At 41.0% G+C, this 19,748-nt stretch overlaps 1 protein-coding gene and 2 long non-coding RNA genes across 24 annotated transcripts; 2 read left to right on the top strand and 1 right to left on the bottom strand.

The window, feature by feature from the left end:
* Window positions 1–708: 708 nt before the first annotated feature.
* Window positions 709–19,745, bottom strand: nek10 (NIMA-related kinase 10). Of its 22 annotated transcripts, none has more exons than XR_013648279.1 (34): window positions 19,242–19,745; window positions 18,984–19,086; window positions 18,828–18,888; window positions 18,580–18,707; window positions 15,683–15,778; window positions 15,517–15,601; window positions 15,390–15,431; window positions 15,228–15,306; window positions 15,082–15,149; window positions 12,319–12,398; window positions 12,161–12,247; window positions 11,852–12,076; window positions 10,845–10,933; window positions 10,310–10,371; window positions 10,182–10,250; window positions 10,036–10,100; window positions 9,800–9,902; window positions 9,572–9,700; window positions 9,363–9,500; window positions 9,242–9,287; window positions 9,048–9,169; window positions 8,454–8,556; window positions 8,280–8,355; window positions 6,811–6,940; window positions 6,649–6,719; window positions 6,414–6,586; window positions 6,216–6,303; window positions 4,449–4,494; window positions 4,306–4,334; window positions 4,137–4,237; window positions 3,919–4,029; window positions 1,537–1,642; window positions 1,409–1,452; window positions 709–1,300 (listed from the first exon to the last, which is right to left on the bottom strand). XR_013648279.1 is itself a non-coding variant. In XM_020710465.3 (34 exons), the coding sequence occupies exons 2-34, from the start codon at window positions 19,052–19,054 to the stop codon at window positions 1,220–1,222; spliced, it is 3,000 nt and encodes a 999-aa protein (XP_020566124.1). In that variant the 5' UTR covers window positions 19,055–19,086; window positions 19,242–19,745; the 3' UTR covers window positions 709–1,219. The 22 variants fall into 22 exon arrangements, 14 of the variants coding, with proteins under 14 accessions (XP_020566124.1, XP_078789387.1, XP_078789386.1 ...); XR_013648280.1 differs by having other exon boundaries at window positions 3,934–4,029; XR_013648281.1 differs by having other exon boundaries at window positions 10,845–10,927.
* LOC110016717 (uncharacterized) lies at window positions 2,592–7,604 on the top strand. The gene is made up of 3 exons (XR_013648284.1): window positions 2,592–3,205; window positions 6,179–6,605; window positions 6,698–7,604. It is a non-coding gene; the product is annotated as an uncharacterized LOC110016717 (long non-coding RNA).
* LOC110016716 (uncharacterized) lies at window positions 12,316–16,059 on the top strand. Its single transcript, XR_002292050.3, has 2 exons — window positions 12,316–12,454; window positions 15,230–16,059. It is a non-coding gene; the product is annotated as an uncharacterized LOC110016716 (long non-coding RNA).
* Window positions 19,746–19,748: the final 3 nt, after the last annotated feature.

Below are 19,748 nucleotides of genomic sequence, written 5' to 3'. Positions count from 1 at the left end.
GGACTGTGGGACTCCTGGCGTTCCAAACAGGAAGTGCCCGCTGGCTCCAGTTAGTCTCTAATAGTCATATCCAGAGCAGGACTGTGCAATACAATCTGAACTTGGACAGATTCATATTGTTAGTAAGTTTTTGGACACAACAGGTGTATATTTGTATAAACCTCCTCTGCATTTGTATCTAAGCTTTATATTCATACATTTTTAAGCTACTTTTGTTCTAAAATCTCCTTATTTTTCAGTTCTGGAATGAACGGAAGGAAGAAGAAAAAAGAGGAATAGGTACAGAGAACACAAACATTTAAAGTGGATTCAAAATGTCATTAAGTGTCATAAACAACTTCATCCTCAACCACTTACGGTACATATCCACTCACGTTTATGCAGAACCATGCACAACTGTACACACGACATATACGAGCTAACACACACAAATGTGTCAATGTTTCTTACATCAGGCATGTCTGCACACGTAGACATGCCTGATGTCCATGTTTGACATCCATGTTTGTGAAGAGGTGAGCATGCAGGTGTGATCAGGTGAGAGTGTTTACAAGAATGCACCATAATGTTAGTGAATGGAGAAGGTGTGAATCTCAGACTCCCCTGTGTACAGGCAGCCAGGTTCCCTTGGACGTCCCATGGAGAAGAGCCTTCTCATCCCGGACAAACCCCCAAAGACCCAAAGTGAATCTAAGGCAAGTTCCCTCATTTAAGGAAGACCAGCTGGGGGAGATTTTTATTTTATTTTATTTCTAAACAGGATTTTTTAACAAGAATCAGAATAATGTTAAATAATTACATATCCTGTAAGTTCTTATTTACAAAGGAATAAAAACAGTTTGAAGTATTTCAGAATAACAGTTCTTTTAAGAATGAAGATGGAAGCAAAACATGTTTAAAGTTGCAAAAAACAACAAAACTGCTTCAAATTTAACCTTCATTGTTTGCATGCAGCCCCCTTAGAGGAATCATGTGACATTTATAGTAAAAGTCCCTCATTGATGCAAAATGACAGTTGGGTTTCATCAAACATTTCACAGTTTCTGTTCAATGTATGTGATTCATAAAGCAGAATGTGGTTAAAATGAAATGATTCAGAACAGCTGTGAAGCAGAGCAGACAAATCTTTCATCATTACTGTTTATATAATAAGATATTGAGCCTAACAGTGTCTCATAGTTAGACTACAAACATATGTAAAGTCTGTCTTTTACTTGTGTTACCATGTCACATGTGCAGGCCAGCTGTTTTGTGTTGTTTTGTAGTAGTTGTTCTGCTCCAAAAGTTTCTCAATAATTCCCTAAAAAAAGGAGTTTTGGATCAGAATTTTTTTTCTGGCAGAGAAAATGCTCGGAGAAACTCAAGAGTTATTCACATTTTAATAAACCCAAATTCCCCCAAAACTGACCTGCATCTGCTGATACGTGACTCCATCTGTGGCATACCCGTCCACTGTGACAACAAAACAGGACTTTATGTCAAAAAGGACATTTCAGTAATAACCGTAACATTTTTAATAGTTCGCTCAACAAATACCTGTGCAGTCGGTGGTGTCAGGGTCTCTTGTAGGGGGGTGCAGCATGGACCACCAGTCTGAAGTGGCTCCACTGACCTCTATTAGCTCTGGGGAGGCCTGGACGAGCTGAAAACATGTAACTGTTAATCCCCAAGGTCAGAACTTTAAACTAAGCCTTGAATTGATTATCTTAGATCAAGGCTGTGTCACACAGCCTCCAAGAACATTTTGCGCATATTGCACAAATGAAAATTAGCCGTAGGTGAATATACGTGGAAAAAGTGAGTAAAATTGTGTTCTTTACGTTAAACTTTCACAGATGAATCATGAATGAACCGCGTTAAAACCACGGAACACGAAGCGTGCGTGATTAAATCATTAGTGATTCGTGGGTCAATTATGTAATTTAATCGGGACATGTGCCGTAAAAATGCGGCTAAAGTGCGTAATTCTCAAGTGAGCAAAAATTTTGAACAGCTCAAAACCGAATTCACGTAAAGACCTGTCGGCTGAAACCACTCGACAGACATCTGCGCACATCGACTAATGAAAGAATGAAAGAAACACTTGTGAATAACATTTATCACAGCTGTGTGACACGGCCTTTATAATCCTCAACGTTGTGGATGCAATCCAAGAGAAATCAGTGTCTCTGATTCTGGCTTAAATATACTTGTTTTATTTTCAGGAAAACCGCCAAACTTCAGCTTTGAAGAAACTTCTAGTAAAAAATGAAAAACAAACAAACAATGAAAATAAAAAGCAGAAAAATATTGGATCTTTTGGCATTTTTTGGAGCTTAACTCCTTCTACATTCTTTCAGCTATTTTAACCATTCAACCATTCAACTACTAAAATGTTCAGCTCAAATCCTTGAACTTTTCAAGATATTCCAGGATTTCCAGGATTTATGGCTCCATTGAAATACATGGGGAATCCTTGGTGCAGAAGCTCGCCGCTTCGAGACCTGGTGCTGGCATTTTCATTCATTCATTCATCTTCTGCCGTTTTATCCCTTTGGGGGTCACAGGGCTGCCGGAGTCTATCCCGGCCCCAAATGGATGAAGACAGGGGACGCCCTGGACAGGTCGCCAGTCTGTCAGAGGGCGACAATCACACACCCATTCACACTCACTCCTAGGGACAATTTAGAGTTGCCAATTCACCTACGAGCTGGCATTTTCTCAAAAATGTATCTTTTTGGCTATTGTAATGTTTTCCCCTTATTTATGGTCAACTTTGATTATTTACTTATTTGTCTTTTTATTTTGCTAATCATTAATTACACTTTAAGTTTCATTTTCATTCAACAATTCAATTCTGCATTTTCTTCTGGAAACGCAGCTCCTTTTAGCTGGATTTGTAATCTATTAGTTGAGGATTTTAGTCGTATGACTAAAAAAATTGAGCATTTATAAAGATACTTTTTCAGTGAATTTTTTTTTTTCTTGAGCAGCAGTATGTTCCAATGTTTTATTCTAGTTCCTAGCATTCTTCTCTTTTCATCACTAGATGTCACCTTTGAGAGAATGAACCCTAATTTGATCCCTTTAAGATTCATAAGTGGTTCTTTGTTTTATTTTCACATCCCTACATGAAGGCAAGAGAGAATCCGACAATCAAGAGGACGCTGTGGCTCCTGAAGATCTGCAAGCCGCAGGAAAAGAACTGGCGCTGCAGCCTAGACAGGTGAATATTTTCCTCCAGTTTGTTTGAAATAAAAAATTAAAAAATAAGGAGCTGCATATCTGTCTCCTATTAAAATGTAACTTCTCCATCAAAAAACCAAGAGAAATGTTTGACAGTTTTGTAAACAAAAAAACTCCGAAAACTATTTTTATTCTTTGTTTTTTTTAAATACCGGTAATGTTTTCAGTTTCTAAAGAGAAATGAAATGAAATCATGAGGATAAAGTTCTCCATGAACTGCTTTGACTCAGTAGGAAAGGAATTTTTCTGTGAAAGAACGATTCTCTTCATGAGATTAAAAAAGGCCTGACATGGAGGAGCACAGCGTGAAGCACTTTAGATTCATGTCGTGGTGAAATGTTCTTGAACCCTTTGAGGTGTCAGTCAAATGTAAAGTGCATATTTATTCAAACCTATCATTATTATTGTTGTTGTGGTTATAAAAGAGCCACAAAAAGTTATGTGTTAATTATCTTTGAAGTAACTTTGTATTTTTATAAATAAACAATACTTCCAAAACTTTATTTAAAAAAAATGGAGAGCAAAACTCTTATTAGTCCGTAAATATTTTTTCTTCTTAGTTTTGGCCAGAAAAATTGTTCGGTATTTTATAGATTCCAGCGTGTTCTTAGCTAGACACTTATTTTCCCATGGTGCACCTGTCAAAGTATGACTGGGATAAACAAGGGGCCAGGTAAATAGAAAAAGCAGAACCTTGCTGAGCTCCACCTTCAGGTTGTAGGGGTCGCTGCCGAGTTGGAAGAGGGATTTTTTGAACTTCTCAACGAGGCGCCTTTCGATGTCTGCAGACGGGGACGGCGGGAGCTGCGAATGGAGCAGACACTGTTTCACAAACATCGGCCTGCATCCACAACATCACAAACATTTCTCTAGTTTGACTGCAAAGCCTTTGATCGTAACAACAAATCTACTTGAGTGATGAAGATGACTTTGTGCAGCTGCACCAGGAGCTTCTGGATGGGGTCGTGAATCTGCCGTAGCATCTTCTGGGACACGCAGATTCCTGCAGATGCTGACATCATAAAAAAAGACATTTTATGGGAGGGGTTTCTGTATTTTCTGCAGATTTGGGTGCAGTACCTGGTCTTGGTTTTGCACAAGAATCCATCCTGTAAAATGACAAAATAAACAGATCATCAGCTCAACCTCTGCTCCTAGGAGAGAATTTCAAAGTAAAACTGCACATAAAACAGTCCCAAAAGCTCAAAAAGACGTTCACTTACGTCGCCACATTCTCGTCAGGTCGGACACAAGAACTGGACTCAACATCTTTAAAAAGAAAACAAATCCAACCAGTAAATACAAGATAAAGGATACATGAGTGACAGCGACAAACAACAAACCTGGATGTTTCTTTGTTTACTTTAAAAACATGTCAAAGATAACTTTTCCTTAGTAAGCAGAGCTTTTGAAGGCAAAGGGCAGTCTAGAAAAAGTTCAACGATGAAAAAAAAAAGGCTAAGAATAACTCAAAACTTAAAAAAACGGAACTCTGAGCAAGTCAAAATGGTAAAAAAGCTCAATTACCTGCTGAATGTTAAGCTGAACAGTATAGACAGGATGACGACTAATGCCATCAATGAACGATAGAAAAGCTAAACCAGGTACAGAGGCCAATGAATATGGAACAGAACCAGGAAAAACTACTTTAGAGCTGTGTCTGAATTCCTTCACTACTCCCCAGTGGCGGTTCTACACTAACTTATCTCTGGGCCCTGCATCATTTTTAGCAATATTTTCTTGGTTTGTGACGTCCTGTGTGAGTCTTTGTGAAACATATCAGAGGGATTGGATCGGAAAAACACTTATTGCAAATACTATTTTTAGGTCTTATAAAACATTACAAACTAAATCATAGAACTCATCAGTGGGATTAATCCAAAAATATTTTGCATTTCCCTAATTTTGTGCAACACCAACAGTAGAAATCCTCCCCAAACCCTCCCCTTCCCTCTGACACACGCGACTCCGTCTCTATGACGGGAGGCGCAGCTGCGGCCCAGAGTTGATTGTTAGAGTGAAAAAGACTCCCAATCACCTGTGAGTGTGATTCACCCAGCCACCGATGAGTTTCGCCCCCCTCTCCAATTTTTAGATTTCCAAAGACTACCGCGAAGAGGTGTGGGCGCAAGTGTCTAGCAGCAGAGGGCGGTGGTCACGTGCGCGTTGGGTCTGCTGTGTCGGAGCGGAGAATTGTGAAAAATAATCCCCATTGCCTGCTCTGGTCGAAATTGGGTTTTATGTTTTTAATAAAAAACAACTAAGAAATGCAATTTTGAGCTTAATTTTCTTAATATATCTCCTCCATCATCAGAAAAATTGAGTTACCAGCACTCAATTCTGACCCTTGACCTCTGATTTGAGTGAGGACTTCTGAGTTTATGTCTTTTAATGCAATCAATAAGCATTTAATCTTTGTTATTTGATACTATTAAGACTCATAGATTTGATACTTTGTCTGAACTTGGACTGGTAAAGTATAAATAAATCGTTTTATAATTTCTCATAACTAATATTTTGATGTTAAATTATCCTAAATTTGATATGTCTTTTTTTGACTATATAACTGCTGATCATATTGTTTTGTGCATTATTTAAGTTTTGATTGCTTGAAATAAACCATCTTAAATCAAATAAAAAAATTACAAGTTACAAATAAATATGCAAAAAGTAGGTGAAATAGTGGAAAAAAAATCGTTTTGGGAGTGGGATTGATGAAGTTTTCTTCCTCCTACTCCTTTATTATTAAGTGTTTAAGTACACATGTATTTATTTCTATAATTCTATAGAAATAGATATATAATTCTTTCGTTTGTCTTCTTTAGTATTTTTTTGCTTTGATTGCTTGAAATAAATAATTTCAGTTAAAAAAATCGAACATTTCTTGTCAGCTGCTGCAGTTTTAAGTGAAGTGAACAGATTTTCACATCAACCTGCAATTTTGGCTTCACAGGCTTTTGGTAAATTCCTCTGCTTCTGGAAACCGTTACCTGGATTTATTTCCCGCTCGCCGTGAACGGAGCTGCAAGTTACAGACGAGCTGGGAGTCAGAAGATCTGCTCTCACTGGAGGGTTTTCCTTAAAAAATAAAAAGTAAAAGAAAAACATTACATATAACAGCTTTTCAGTTCAGCTTTGTGTTTCTACATGCAGTTATACCTGACGTAAGTAACAGCAAACTGTCTCACTTGCCTGCTTTCCCATGAAACACTTCTGTGCTCGTTTCCTGTCTCGCTCGGCTCGCCGTTCTAAGGCATTGTGGGAAGTGTAGAGTCCATCCATGAGCCTCATCATCACGTCTGAGATCCTGGAGCTAACCGCTACAACATCCGGTCGCCGCTCCGCATCTGGGGCCAAACACCTGCACAGCTATTTGTCAGGTAAGAGAGTCAGAGGGACGAGCGGCCCAAATTCAAGCCTCACCATCGGATCATTTGAGGGACTCTCTCTGAAAAGGCTCCTTCCTCCACAGGCTCATACTCGGCCTCCACGATCTATCAGCACAAAAAAGGAGGAAAATTTATCATGGGATTGATGGTGTTTACAGTCAAGGGAAACCTGGAGGCTTTGGTGTGTTTCTGTCACCTTGCTGGCCAGAGAGAGCATGTTGCTGCTGTAGAACGGAGGCTTCAGAGTGGCCATTTGGTAAAGGATGCAGCCCAAAGCCCAGATGTCGGCTTTCTCTCCGTACGGCTCATTTTTTACCACCTCTGGGCTGTTCACAGGCGTCATCATCATCAAACCACAAGTCAGTTGGAAAAAGCTAATAACATCCTCAAACAGACTCGCATTAATATACATGTATATAGATATTCATTTTGTATTTTCATATTTGAAAAATGTTGGCGTTAAAGAACTACGGTACCCTGCACAGGTCAAGCTTTTGTCACACACGTTTGACCTGTACGGGTGCTGCAGGTTTTTGGGTTGTCTGGGTGGAGCGTCATAGAGAGGCGTGGCTGTGTCTAAAGGGGAGCGCAGGTGTGTTTTGCAGTTCCCTTGAGGCTAGCATGGTCACCTCAAAGGACGTCATGAAAATGGAACGGACCATTGATCTTACACGGGGTAAGTGTATCGTGATGTAATCGGAGGATAATGGAAGTTGCACGCACTCATGATGTATGGTTGATGCTGTTGTCTGGTGCCCTTATGCCGCACTCTAGTCGTCAGTAAGGTGCACACACCGACTGCACACAAATGCTGCATGCATGGGTTGTGCACGTGATACACCTGTAGGATGTCCTCACAAATGCCATCGATTGTCTAATTTCCTCATTTTTAACAGTCAGGCCGCACGTAGTGAGCGCACTTATTACGCAAACAGCCTTGACGGGCTCCCCGTGCAATCTGCAGGATTTGGGAGGTTGAAAAATGGAAAATCCGTACGACACGCCTGCGCCTCACCTACTTCACCCTCACTCTCCCTTACATGTTGTATAGGTGTTCACTATGATTTGTCGCCCGCAGCATGCCCATAGAAAAATGTGCAGGAAGGTTTTCTCTCTACGGGTTTACTGAAGCAATCTATGGCCTTGTTATTTTTCGGGTTAGCAGTGGCTCAGGCGATTGAGTTGATTGTCAGTAGTTATGCTGATGATACTCTGCTTTAGTTTGGTATTAAAACTGGTAAATGCCGTATACTTATACAGCACTTTTCTACCTTCTTAATAGGCTCAAAGTGCTTGACAGTCCCAGTCCCATTCACTCACTGACCCATTCACCCATTCACACACTGATGGTGGCTATGCTGCCGAAGACTGGCGCCAACCAGGTTGTGCAGCTTTCCTCACAATGCTCCCTTACACTCCACACAAGGATGACCTAATTACAGTACCTAAAACGTTGCCTCTTATTCTAATATCAGATTGTTTTCCCTACTAAAAGAACAGAATTAGACTAAATTTCAACTTCAATTTTTAATGATTGAATCTGTTTTCATTGATGTGTCTTTAGATGTTTGCTGCCTGTTAAAACTGCAAGTAAATTGAATTTAACCTTTCACCGACGCACTTAAAAAAAAAAAAAACACCTAAATGTTGAGAAAATCTTCTCACCAGGAGTACACGATGGTGCCGACCACAGATGTTAATTTGCTGTTCTCCTGTTTCTGCTTGGCGAGACCAAAGTCAGCTTCAGGCGGAGAAAAGGCAGAAATTCCCATCTCAGCATAAGACCGAAATGTGATGTGAAGGAGGAGGAGATGTCAAAAAGGATAAACACAGACTCACTTATGGTAACTTTGTCTTTCTCCCCCAGCATGATGTTGTTTGGTGTTAGGTCACGGTGGACGATCCTCTTCTCTTTATGCAAGTACCGCAAAGCCAGGCATATCTAAAACATTCAAGATGCAGATAATACAGCTGTGCCTATGACTTTACATACCCTGGAAGAAATTATGATTTCTTGGTCAGTTTTCACTCGTGGTTAGTGGTTGGGTGAAGTCAAAAAATTCTCTTTACCCTTTTAAAATCATAATAGACACCCCTCAAATGAGGTTTCAGTCACTAGCCCCCTAGTGGCAGCACAATGTACAGACAGCTATTTTATTATTCAAACAGGTTTCAGTTTGGAAGTCAGGAGGTTGGCCACACATCACTCGTCTGAGTAAAATGGTTTGCTGTCTTATCTTTGTCAAAGATCTAGGCTTGTGGGTTAACCTGTTTATTTTTTAAACCTGCAGCTTTCATTTTCGTCTTGTTGTTCTGAAATGCCTCTCATTTGAGAGCCTTTGGTGTTATTTAGTGTTTATTTAGATTTAGTCAGGGATCCAGCCGCCTCCCGGCGCCCTGGCTTTGCATCGTGGTGACATCAGGGGACTTTACCTGAATGAACACATTCCAGATTCTGTCCTCGGTGAACTGCAGCTGCTTCTCCTTCAGAGAGGTGAAGTGCTCAGCCAGAGAGGTTCCCTCGATCAGCTCCATCACAATGTAGAGCTTATCACCTGAAACAGAGGAGAGAGGGCTGCAGCTTTTTCTGCTCCTTCACCAGGAGTTAGTGTGGAGGAACTACACACCTTCTAAAAACGTTTTGTAATATTTGACAATGTTTGGGTGCATCATCTGGAGAGGAGACAGAACCAGCATTACTTTATTGTAAAAAGTAAAGTTTTTATTAAGAATAGAAAGACTCAGTGCCTGTTCTTTGATGATGGTGAGCTCAGAGATGATCTTCTCCACGTTACTGTCTCTAGACCTCTTGTCTTTACCAAACGCCGGGTTGTGCAGATTCACCTCCTTCAAAGCCAGGAGGTTCTGGCCGCTCTGCTTTTGGACCTAACATCAAAATAAATGTTACTGAAGCTAACGAAAGAAATCAATGGCAGTATAAACAGAGGTTTCTGCACCTTAAAGACACTCCCAAAGGCCCCAGTGCCCAGATGGTCCAGAATGGAGTAACCACTGATGACTTTGACGGGAGGCCGGCTCTGATCCACAGACCTGATGCCCTCTCTCAGACCCTCCAGCTTCTCCTCCTGCATCAAAGTCTTAGCGGTTCATTTCGGCGAGTCCAAAAACGCAGCAGTTTCAAGGCGAAGCCAACCAAACAAACATATTTGCAGCTGTTCTCTCACAGTGTAAAGCGAAACCACAGTTTGCAGCTCCTCGTAGGCCGCGAGGTCCCGCACGTAATGTCCAACATCAATAAACATCTCAAAGAGGTCTGTGGGAAAGAGCCTGAAAACGATGGATGATAATGAGGTCTGCGTCTATGCCAAACATTCAAAATAAGCCAGTTTCAGAGCATTTATGCAAAGACAGCCCCCTCCCTATTTGCTCTGGGAGGGGGTTGTGCTAAAGTTTTCATCACCTTTTAAAGAGAGGTCTGTTTCTTTCCATGCTGAACAGAAAGCGAAGAGTCCGGAAAGCGTAGCACTGCCAAACAGAAAAGCAGCATCGTAGTTTCTGGCTGTTGTTGTTTTTCTTTTTCTTTAGGCTTATTTTTGTATCAAGCACCTGAGAAGCAGCCGTAGCTCCGCCCTCCTCTGGTAAAATCAACTTTGCAATGACGTACACGCCATTCTCCTGTGAAAAGAAAAGTCACTGACGCTGTGTTTTGTCACCAGACGAGGAAGAGCATTTACCTGAAGGATGTGCAGAGCGGAGGAGTCATCCAGACTCATCTCGGTCAGAGCTGTGCAGCAGGCTGGAAAAGGGCGTAGATGTTCAGTAAATGACCGCAGACGTCCGAAAGGTCATGCTGGCCGTGCCATCGAACAGGTGGGTTCGCTCATCATGTTGGCGTTTACTGCAGGAGGCTGACAACCACTTCCCTTAAAACTGTTAAAAGTCCAACTGCTTTGCTTCAGGAAGGCTGTGTTTACTCTTTCAGGTGCTGATAAGACTCCCCTGTGGGAGGAATTATCATCAATGTCCGGTAACAACAACAAAACATTCGCTTCCAGTTTTCACCCTTTTGCCAACGATTTAAGCGGAAGAAAGCGGAGAAGCAACCGCCGTTAACAAACGGGTCCATCTAAAAGGACAAAACGCAGACGAAAAGCAGACCAATGTTGTCTGTGCTGTTCTAAATGACTGAGAATCCTCACAGACAACCCAAGAAACACGGAATACAGTCATGAACCTGATCCAAAATGTGCAGACAGAGTGATGTCTGACCTGACTTCAGGGCGGTGTTGTTGTCCAACTCCTCAGGAGGCCTCGGCTCCTCTTTGATGCTGCGGCGGTCAGAAATGTGCGACCTGTCACTGAGACAGTCAGTTAGTCCGGGTATTGCAGCGTGAAAGACTCTGCTTTCAGGGCTTTATATTGACTAAGATTTCAAAGACACAACATTTACAGTATATATTTGATGATACTGCTCTGTCGTAGTGTTGCTAGGCAGCTGCACCCCCATGACATCAGTGGCTGCATTTATACTTTGATGCACCAAAACGCATAAAAAAACAAACTTTGTGGACGTGAGCTTTGGCTGTAAAGACCCACATAGCTGAATCTGTTAGTCTACAAGTGGATGCATCAGAATGGAGCTGTATTTTCTACGTCACAAGTAAGATCTTTTTTTTGCCTGCTCCTGATTCACAACAACTTAAATAGAGAAATGCTCAGAAATGCAATTTGAGTCATAATTTTCTTTACATATGTTCTCCATCATCAGAAAAATGCCTCAAGAACATGATAAAAACACCAAAAACACCTTTTTTTTTTTTTATCGGAGTGGGTCTTTAAATCTACTGATTTCCTTCCTCTTTAGTGATCTCAATCCAGAGACATAAAATGTAAAAAGGGAATTAAATATAAAAAACTGTTTATCCATGGATCCCTCAGCAAAAATGTCAGGAAATAATAAACGTTTTGACTCTAAAACATCTGGTTAGATCAGCGAGAAAGTGAAAATATATGATGCTGTCCCATGGAAATACAAAAGCTAACATAAACATCGGTTGCTATAAGGAAATTAGAATGTGTGGAGCTGCGGTGCTTTTATGAGGAACAGTAACATTTGGTCCTTCCAAGTTCCAAGTCTGGAGCAGAAGGTGAGAACTCGGCCCTAAATGAATACTTTCTAATGAACAGAAAGGTTTCTTCCAGTAGAAAAAGTGACAGCATGGGTGGGGTATTGCGGGAGTGAACGGTGGTTCTGTTAGTTTGGCTGCTTGAATGACCTGCTGAGCAGCCGCAGGAGCTGCTGCACTCCTCCCCAGCTCCGGATCTCCACCCTGGCTTCAGGATCTTCACAGAGCTGCACCAGGACCCAGGTAACGGCCCACAGCAGCTTCACGTGCGGACCGTGCAACAGGCTCAACAGCACCGGCACCCCCCCCAGCTCTATCACCTGGCTCCTCACCTGAGGCACCGGCGACAGGAGCCTCAGCAGCTCAGCGCTCATTCTGCAGGAAAAGTTTGTTTCAAATACTTTCAAAACCTCAGTTGGGGGCGTTTCCACCAACAATACAAAGAAAACAGCTCCTAACTTTTTTGACAGTAGGTCATGCTCCTGCAGGATCACAAGAAGAGTCTCCACTACCGGCAGCTCACCGATCTCCTTCCCGCATTCTGGGCTGCGAAACAAAATTCCTGCTCTGCAAAATAATAACATTGAATTTCTTCTGTAGCTGAATCCTTTACTTACCTCTGAGCCAGAGCCGTGAGGGCCAGCAGGGCTCCCTGCACCACACTGCTGTCTCTGGTGTAGAGGAGCTTCACCAAGCTCTGCAGAGCAGAAGAGGAACTTTATCTTCTAAAAACCACAATACGGTTCCAAAAAGGTAATGTGGAAAACGTGTCTGCGCAGAAAAATGTTTACACAAATAATTGTTTTTTAATTGAGCAGAAGTGAACTGTCTCACATTAGAAGACGAGAAAGCAGAAATGTATTTTAAAAATCCTATTTGGTACAAGTTGTTTAAGAAGGTCTGCTCTTGATGAGATAGTGGTGTAGCGGTCAGCGCCTCACAGCGAAAGGTCCTGGTTCAAATCCCAGCAGTTTCTGTGTAGAGTTTGTGCATTTGAGGGTTTTCTCCAGGGTCTCCGGCTTTCTCCCACAGTACAAAAACATGCTTCATAGGTTAATTGGTGACTAAACTCCCCTTAAAGATGTCCACGTGTGTGAGTGTGTGGCCTCCAATAGACGGGAAAGCTGTTGAAGGTGAACCCCACCTTCACCCAGCACTATCTGGGATAGGCTCCAGCAACCCGGTGACCCAACAGTGGGTTCAGAAGTTGGATGGATGGATTTTTGGAAGTAAAATCTTTGAACAATGTCATGAAAATGTGATTTAAACAAAAAAAACACACAATTTGGCTCATTTATTATATTTGATTCAAGCCTTTATGTTGGAAACTAACCTGGTAAAAATAAATGGAATATTTATCAGCAACTACAAGGTTTACTTGCTGAAAGGAGGCGTCAAATGTAGAATTACCAACTAAAGTACATGGATAAGTACACAAGAGAAAGAAAAGAAAAAAAAACTTTTAACCCATAAAGTCTTTTTCAATATAGGCTTTTACTAGCATAGCTCAGATTTTGGTAAATTGATCACGTTTGAGTTTCTTCCAGCCCTAAACTACAAATCTTATTTTTAGTGTGTGCATTACTCTACATCTGTTTGCTCCTGTGCAGATCCTGTGTGTCACAGTTCGCTGCACAGCAGGTTTCCACTGAATGATTTGAACAAATGACACCTTCAGAAGGATGAAAGGTTCATATTGAAGTCCTTTGATGCAACAAATAATGAGAGGGACTTGTGAGAACCGATGAGGCTTCAGGTTGTAGAGGTGAAGAGAGGATTTTAAGTACAGGGTCGGCTGTTTAGAACAACATATTGTGTGGAAAAAAGGGTGAAGACAAGCAGGCTGGAAAGCCTCTGTGAAGGACCTCAGTCATCTAAGTCCGGTTTTCACTGGATTCTGTTCTTCGGATAAACGTTTAGAGTCCAGTTTGAAGAATAGAATTGTGTGTGACATTTGACAAGAGTCTTGGGGGAAAAACAAGAGAAAAGATGTAAAAGAACAGGAGGAGACTGGACACAGCAGAAGGTGGCAGATATGAGGATGTCAAAGATCCCTTTAGGACAAACAAAGATGGAAGGATTATAAGGTTAAATGAAAAGATTGTAAAAAAAGAAGATGACAAATGAAAAACAAGGAAGTAGAGATTGTCACAAATGGCCTCTCTGGTTTGATTTTATTTCAACTCCTCCTGAAAGATAACTGTTTTCTGTTTTTAACAGAGACTATATGCTTTGGATTCAGGTGGAGTTTTACTTTTTTTACTTTATGACGGCGAAGGAATGAAAATCAACCAGATCAAAGAAAAACAAGTTCTTCCCGCTCTTATTTTGGCTGGCACTTAGGTACAGTTTGAACACAGAGCGTTCGTCCTCACACAGCGAAATCTGAGCTCCCATTTTATTGCTGGTTGATAGTAGTCCTGACGTACGGTGGCCCTGAAGTACAAATCACACCAACGAATCACTCAAGGCAAAAAAATATTAATGATCACAATGACTATTAAAAAAGCAAAAAAAAATTATATTTTAGAAATCAAACCGAATTCCAAGAAACCAAAATGTAGAAAAACATTGGAGAAAACAATTAAATGATAGGCAAAGGTAATATGAAACAAAATAAGAAAAAGGTATTACGGAACATTGCTGATTGGATGATGACATTTGATTTTCGAAGAGGAGGGGAATTCAGAAGGAGCTTTTGCCTGAACTGGGGTAAAAAGTTGATTGATCAGTCACTGAACTTTTGCAGTGGGCGTGGCCTGAAGATTAAAGAACTATATTTTGTCAAAAGACATCGCCATGCCTAAAGATCTCATGCCGAAAGGTGAATAAAGATCATCCTCTAATCAGCAATGTCCCATCATACAGACCTTTTTGGTTTCTTATTTAGTTTTACTTTTTTCAGCATTTCATTTTTGATTTCTGGAAATTACTTTTGTTTTCCAAAACATTTCCTTTTTTTGTTTGTTTCTTTTTTTTTCATTGTATTTTTTGAAAGATACTGTTTGGTTTCTGGGATTTCGTTTTGATTTCTAAAATAAAATGTTATGTGATTTATTGATGCGATTTGAGCTTTAGGGCCACCGTAGTTTGAGAGTGTTTACAGCACAACCATTAAGAATAGAATAATCTTTATTTGTCATTGCACACTTACAGTAACTTTAAGAAAGCAATCCCTTTTTCAAGTGCAGAAGGCAATATCAATAAAATATGAAATAAGTATAAAAACAAAGTGCTAATAAGATAAAGTTATATTTCTATTGACATTTTTGTTTAATTGTTGTGTTTTGGTGGAAACAGTCATCCCACCATCAGTTGAATGTTGCAGAAGAACGTTAAAAGGCTGTAAAAAAACCACACAGCATTGGCGTCTGACTCACCCTGTGAGCGCCGCTCTCGATCACCCAGAGCCTTTGATTCTCAGCGGCGGACAGCTTCTGGAAAATATCTGAACGACGATCCACAACATTTTGGTCTAATTATGACGGATCCAGTCTGGGTTATCCGACTTTTTCTGATTACTTACAGGTCATCGTGACAAGACTCTGAGATTCCAACCCCTGCTCACCACAAGACAAATACCGAGTAGCGACAGACTCCATATACTGAGGGAGGAAGAGGAGGATGAAGTTATATGAGGATTGGTGGGACCTCGTCAACCACAGGAATGAGATATGGAGGGATTTACCCTGGCAAGGAAATCGATGCCGTGGAGCTGATGAAGAGTGATCTAAAGAATATCCAATAAAATGTTATTGTTCCCATCAAACAAAAGTAGTTTAAAGTAAATATAAACATGCTTTAATTGTTTGTACCTGATAGTTTGGATCTCTGATCAACAGCCGCAAACAGACAATAACTCGAAAGATGGACTCAGGCGGCGCGCGATCAATCCACTCACTATTTCAGGATATAATATTATCCTAAGTATGTTTTTTGTCTGAGATTACACATAAATGTATACATGTGATGGGCGTTTACCTGCAGAGTCGATTCTTGATCAAAGTAGTAAGGATGCCAGAGAACAGTTTATCCAGAGGATGGTTGCTGAAGCACCTTTGGTCTTTGTATGTTATGCTAGAAAATCAAATATTTGTGAAAAATTATGCATAAATGCCACAACTTCTGTCTTCAGAGCAGCAGGTGTGTTTTCTAAAAGTAGATAGGGCAAAGAATTGATCAATCTACCATTTCTGAAAAGGTTGTCCTGATCTCAACCCTTCACGCCGTTAGTCACTAATTCACAACGGACCAATTACTCCAGGACTCTGCTTGTTTTAGGATCATTGTGAAAAGAAAAAAGAAGTGAAGAATATTTTTTATTGTTTGAAAATAAAGTCAGTCATTAAGAGGTTAAAGATGAAAAGCAACCCCACACCATCACACTACCACTACCGTGCTTGACAGTTGCTTTGATGTTCTTTCTCTGTGAGCTCTCTTTGTGCTTTTCCTTCATTTTAGTCGAGTTCTGTTAAGAGTTGTCCTCCTGTCACACGAGAATCAAGTTAAATATCCGCAGCTGTTTTCCTTTCTGTTAACTGTCACACAAGGGTCTGATTTTCACTTCTTCATTCTCAGGTCGTTGGCTTTGTCACCTTTGTGTTTCTCCTTTAGTACATGGGTTTTGACATGTTTAACCCTTTTGCTATCTTAGATGACCCCATCCTTACATTGATGTGTTCTCCCTACCATGACAAAGGTGGATAAAGGTGGAAAGATTTCATGTAATCCATGGACACCAGTGAAGATCACAAATCATTGAAGAAAAAAGGTTCAGCAAACTGTCTTGTGGGGTCTAGATGACCCAACTCCCAATGTTAAAGTGCCTTGGATAGCACAAGGGTTATGTGTATTTACGGAACCTTTGAGTTTCTGCCACAAACCTGACCTTGTCCTTATTGGACCATTCACCACCGGTTCCTGACAATTAGTCCAGAAACTCTCTGGATCAATCAGATCTTTCTCTTTTCTTGTTGCTCAGCAGAGTCTTTCTCCTTGAACTCTCCCATGTTTGTCCAAAAGTCTCTTTCTGACTGTTGGATCATGAACTCCGACCTGAACTGAGTCCAGTTAGGCCTGGCTGTCTTATAATGTTCTCCTGCTTCTGTAATGGTAAATGGCGTATACTTATACAGTATAGCGCTTTTCTACCTACAGGGACAAAGCGCTTTACAGTCACAGACCCATTCACCCAGGCACACACTGGTGGCCGCTCCACTGCCAAACACAGGCGCCCGCCTACCACCAGAGGCAAGGTGGGGTTTCACTGTCTTGCCCAAGGACACTTCGACTCATGAGTGCAAGGCGGGATTTGAACCTGCAATCTTACGATCATGGGTCGACAGCCCTACCGCTGCACCTCGGCCGCCCCATGATTATCTTCTGGATGAACGCTTATTTTTTTGGACTCATTTTGATCGGTCAGTCCTGGAAAGGTTCTTGTGGCACAGAATCAAGCAGTCAAAGGGTCGAAGGGTCTTTGGGCTGAACTCCACATTTCCCTTGGTGGTTAGGGTTAGGTCACAGGCACCCTTATGGGGTTGACCTGCACAGGTTCTGCAGGTTTTTGTGTTGTCCCATGGAGGCTCATATAGAGAGAACTGGCTGCATCTTAAGGGGAGCACAGATGTGTCTTGCAGTTTCCTTGAGGGTCGTACGGCCACCTCATGGGACATCATGAAAATGGAACTTACCATTGTCATGCGTGTGTTAAATGCATTATGAAGTCTTCGTAAAGATTATGAAAGTTGCTCGCACTTATGACGTACGCTTGATGCTATCGCACGGTGTTCTTACACCACACTCTAGCCCAGGGGTGGGCATTGAGGGTTGCATTCCTGCTTATTTTCAAACATACCATGCTCTTCCATGACCTAACTGGCTGGAGACACCTGACCCAGGTAATCAGCCATGAGCAGGGTACAGATATCTAGAAAACATGCAGACACATCAGTGCTTTTGAGCCTGGATCTGCCCACCCCTGTGCTAGTCATTAGCAAGGTGCACGCTCTGTCTCATTATTGACCTCAGACGAGTGTCGCACACATGGGGTGTGTACCTGATACATAAGTGTCCACACAAACTACACTCTCTGATTGTCTATTTTTCCTCATTTCTAACAGTCAGGCACACAAAGAGCACACATCACGCAAACAGCACTAACTGACTCCTAGCGCAGTCCAATGGATTACTACCCCTTTTGCCCGCAGCATAAGGGAAGGTATGACTGAGACTATAGCCGCCGTCACTGTGGAAATGTTTGTGTGTATGGGTGAATGTGACTGTCACCGTAAAGAGCGTTTTGGACTTTAATGAAGGTTAAAAAAAAAGTGCTGTATAATTATTCATCATTTTCCATTGAGGCTTTTTCTTCATTTATGGATGATGGCTCCTATACTGGAGTCTTTTCACACTGATATGGGCCTTTGTGATCCATATGATTTTTAGATGGCAGCACGACAAGATCTGTGTTCACCACTCAGCTGTTCCAATTATCCAAACAGCTTGTAATGAATAGATTTGTTGAGATAAAATGAATGGCAGTGACGAACTCTTAATTAAAACAATTAAAGCTATCCATTTGGTTTTTTTTTCAGTGTGTAGGGTTATCTTTGTGTGGCTTGATACAAGGTTTTAGTGGATGTAAACAACACAAAATAGTGAAGGTAGGAAAATGCATTTTTATATACCAGAGCAAGTTAACGTTTTTATTTTAGTCTGAAGTATTTTGTGCATTATGTTGAACAACATGTTTGATGAAGAATATTTCAAATTTGGACCTATTGTGAAATAAATTAAAGGAAATGTGTGTGTGTTTTTTTTTTAAATGAAGCAACTGTAGATTTCTCCACCTCTAAGAATCCTTTAGGTGGACACACCTGAATTTCTCCAGTTCGGCTGCTTCACTGCTGGTGTTGCTCTCAGTCCTGAGTTTACCGCTGTGTTTTGGAGAAGATCTGCTGGCTCTGCTGCTGCTGCCGCCTTCACCATGACTCAGGTCTACCACCTGCAACACAGAAAGTCCAAGTCTGCAACACACCGACTGCTAGGCGTGAAGAAATGAAGCCAGTGTGTAGGTTGTCAAATCGTCTAGACAGCCAACGTGGCGTCATGTGTTGCTCTTCACCTCCCGTCTGGAGCCGCTTTTTGCAAGCAGGGACTGGAGCTTCCTGAGGTCGCTCGACGCCCTAGAAAACAGGCTTATCAACTGCATCCCTTTAAAATATATTTGCATTGTGCAAGAGATGGTTATCAGATGTAAGGGCGAGCTCGCACACTTTACCTGCTGGGAGTTCCTGCAGGTTTGAGGGGGGTTTTGTTTCCTGGTCTCACCTTAGTGCCTAAATTGGACATTTTCAGAGTTCATTTGAGTTTCCATTGAGGGTCTGTAAAACAAAACAACACAAATTTCTAATGTTTATTTAAAAAGTTCATTGAGAAAAACAGCAGCAAAAAAAGTAGGGAAACATTTTAATGGAGCTCCAAAGAAGCTCTGAAGTATGTCAATGTGTTGCCAGAAGCAATAGATGTGAAGTCTTACCTTCTTTTTTTCCCATTTGTGGTCAAGAGTAAACTATCGTCTTTCAGGAATCCAAAGGTAAACGAGGTTTTCCTGCGCAATGCAGACGATTAGCAAATAAGAAGACGCAATCTTCATTTTTCATCCTTTCTTAACCAATCCTGGGAAGTAGTGTTGTGCTGTCTCTGTTGCTATAGTTACAATAAACGCCACTCAGCTGTCAGTGACCTTGCTTTGACTAAAAATGAATTAAACAGTGGTTAAATATATATTTAAAAAAACTTACAATAAATTAAAATAAATGTTAAAGAAACGAACAATTTGTGTTCACAATATGGGTAAACTGTAATTTATTCGTGGATTGGTAGATTAATATTGGGGTTAATTACATAAATATACGATTAAAAGTGTCTTTAAGCGTATTTTAAACTCCAAATTTACTAGACACGTCTATTTTATAGATATTTCTGAGAATCGTCTGACTTCAAATTATCGCGAGTACGAGCCGCCAATAAATTGCATTCTGAC

Source organism: Oryzias latipes, chromosome 16 (genome assembly GCF_053564925.1).
Source record: "Oryzias latipes strain Hd-rR chromosome 16, Olatipes_Hd-rR_3.1".
NCBI classification, from domain to species: Eukaryota; Metazoa; Chordata; class Actinopteri; order Beloniformes; family Adrianichthyidae; genus Oryzias; species Oryzias latipes.
Note: the sequence above shows the minus strand (reverse complement) of the source record. Positions and strands in the feature narration are given on the sequence as shown.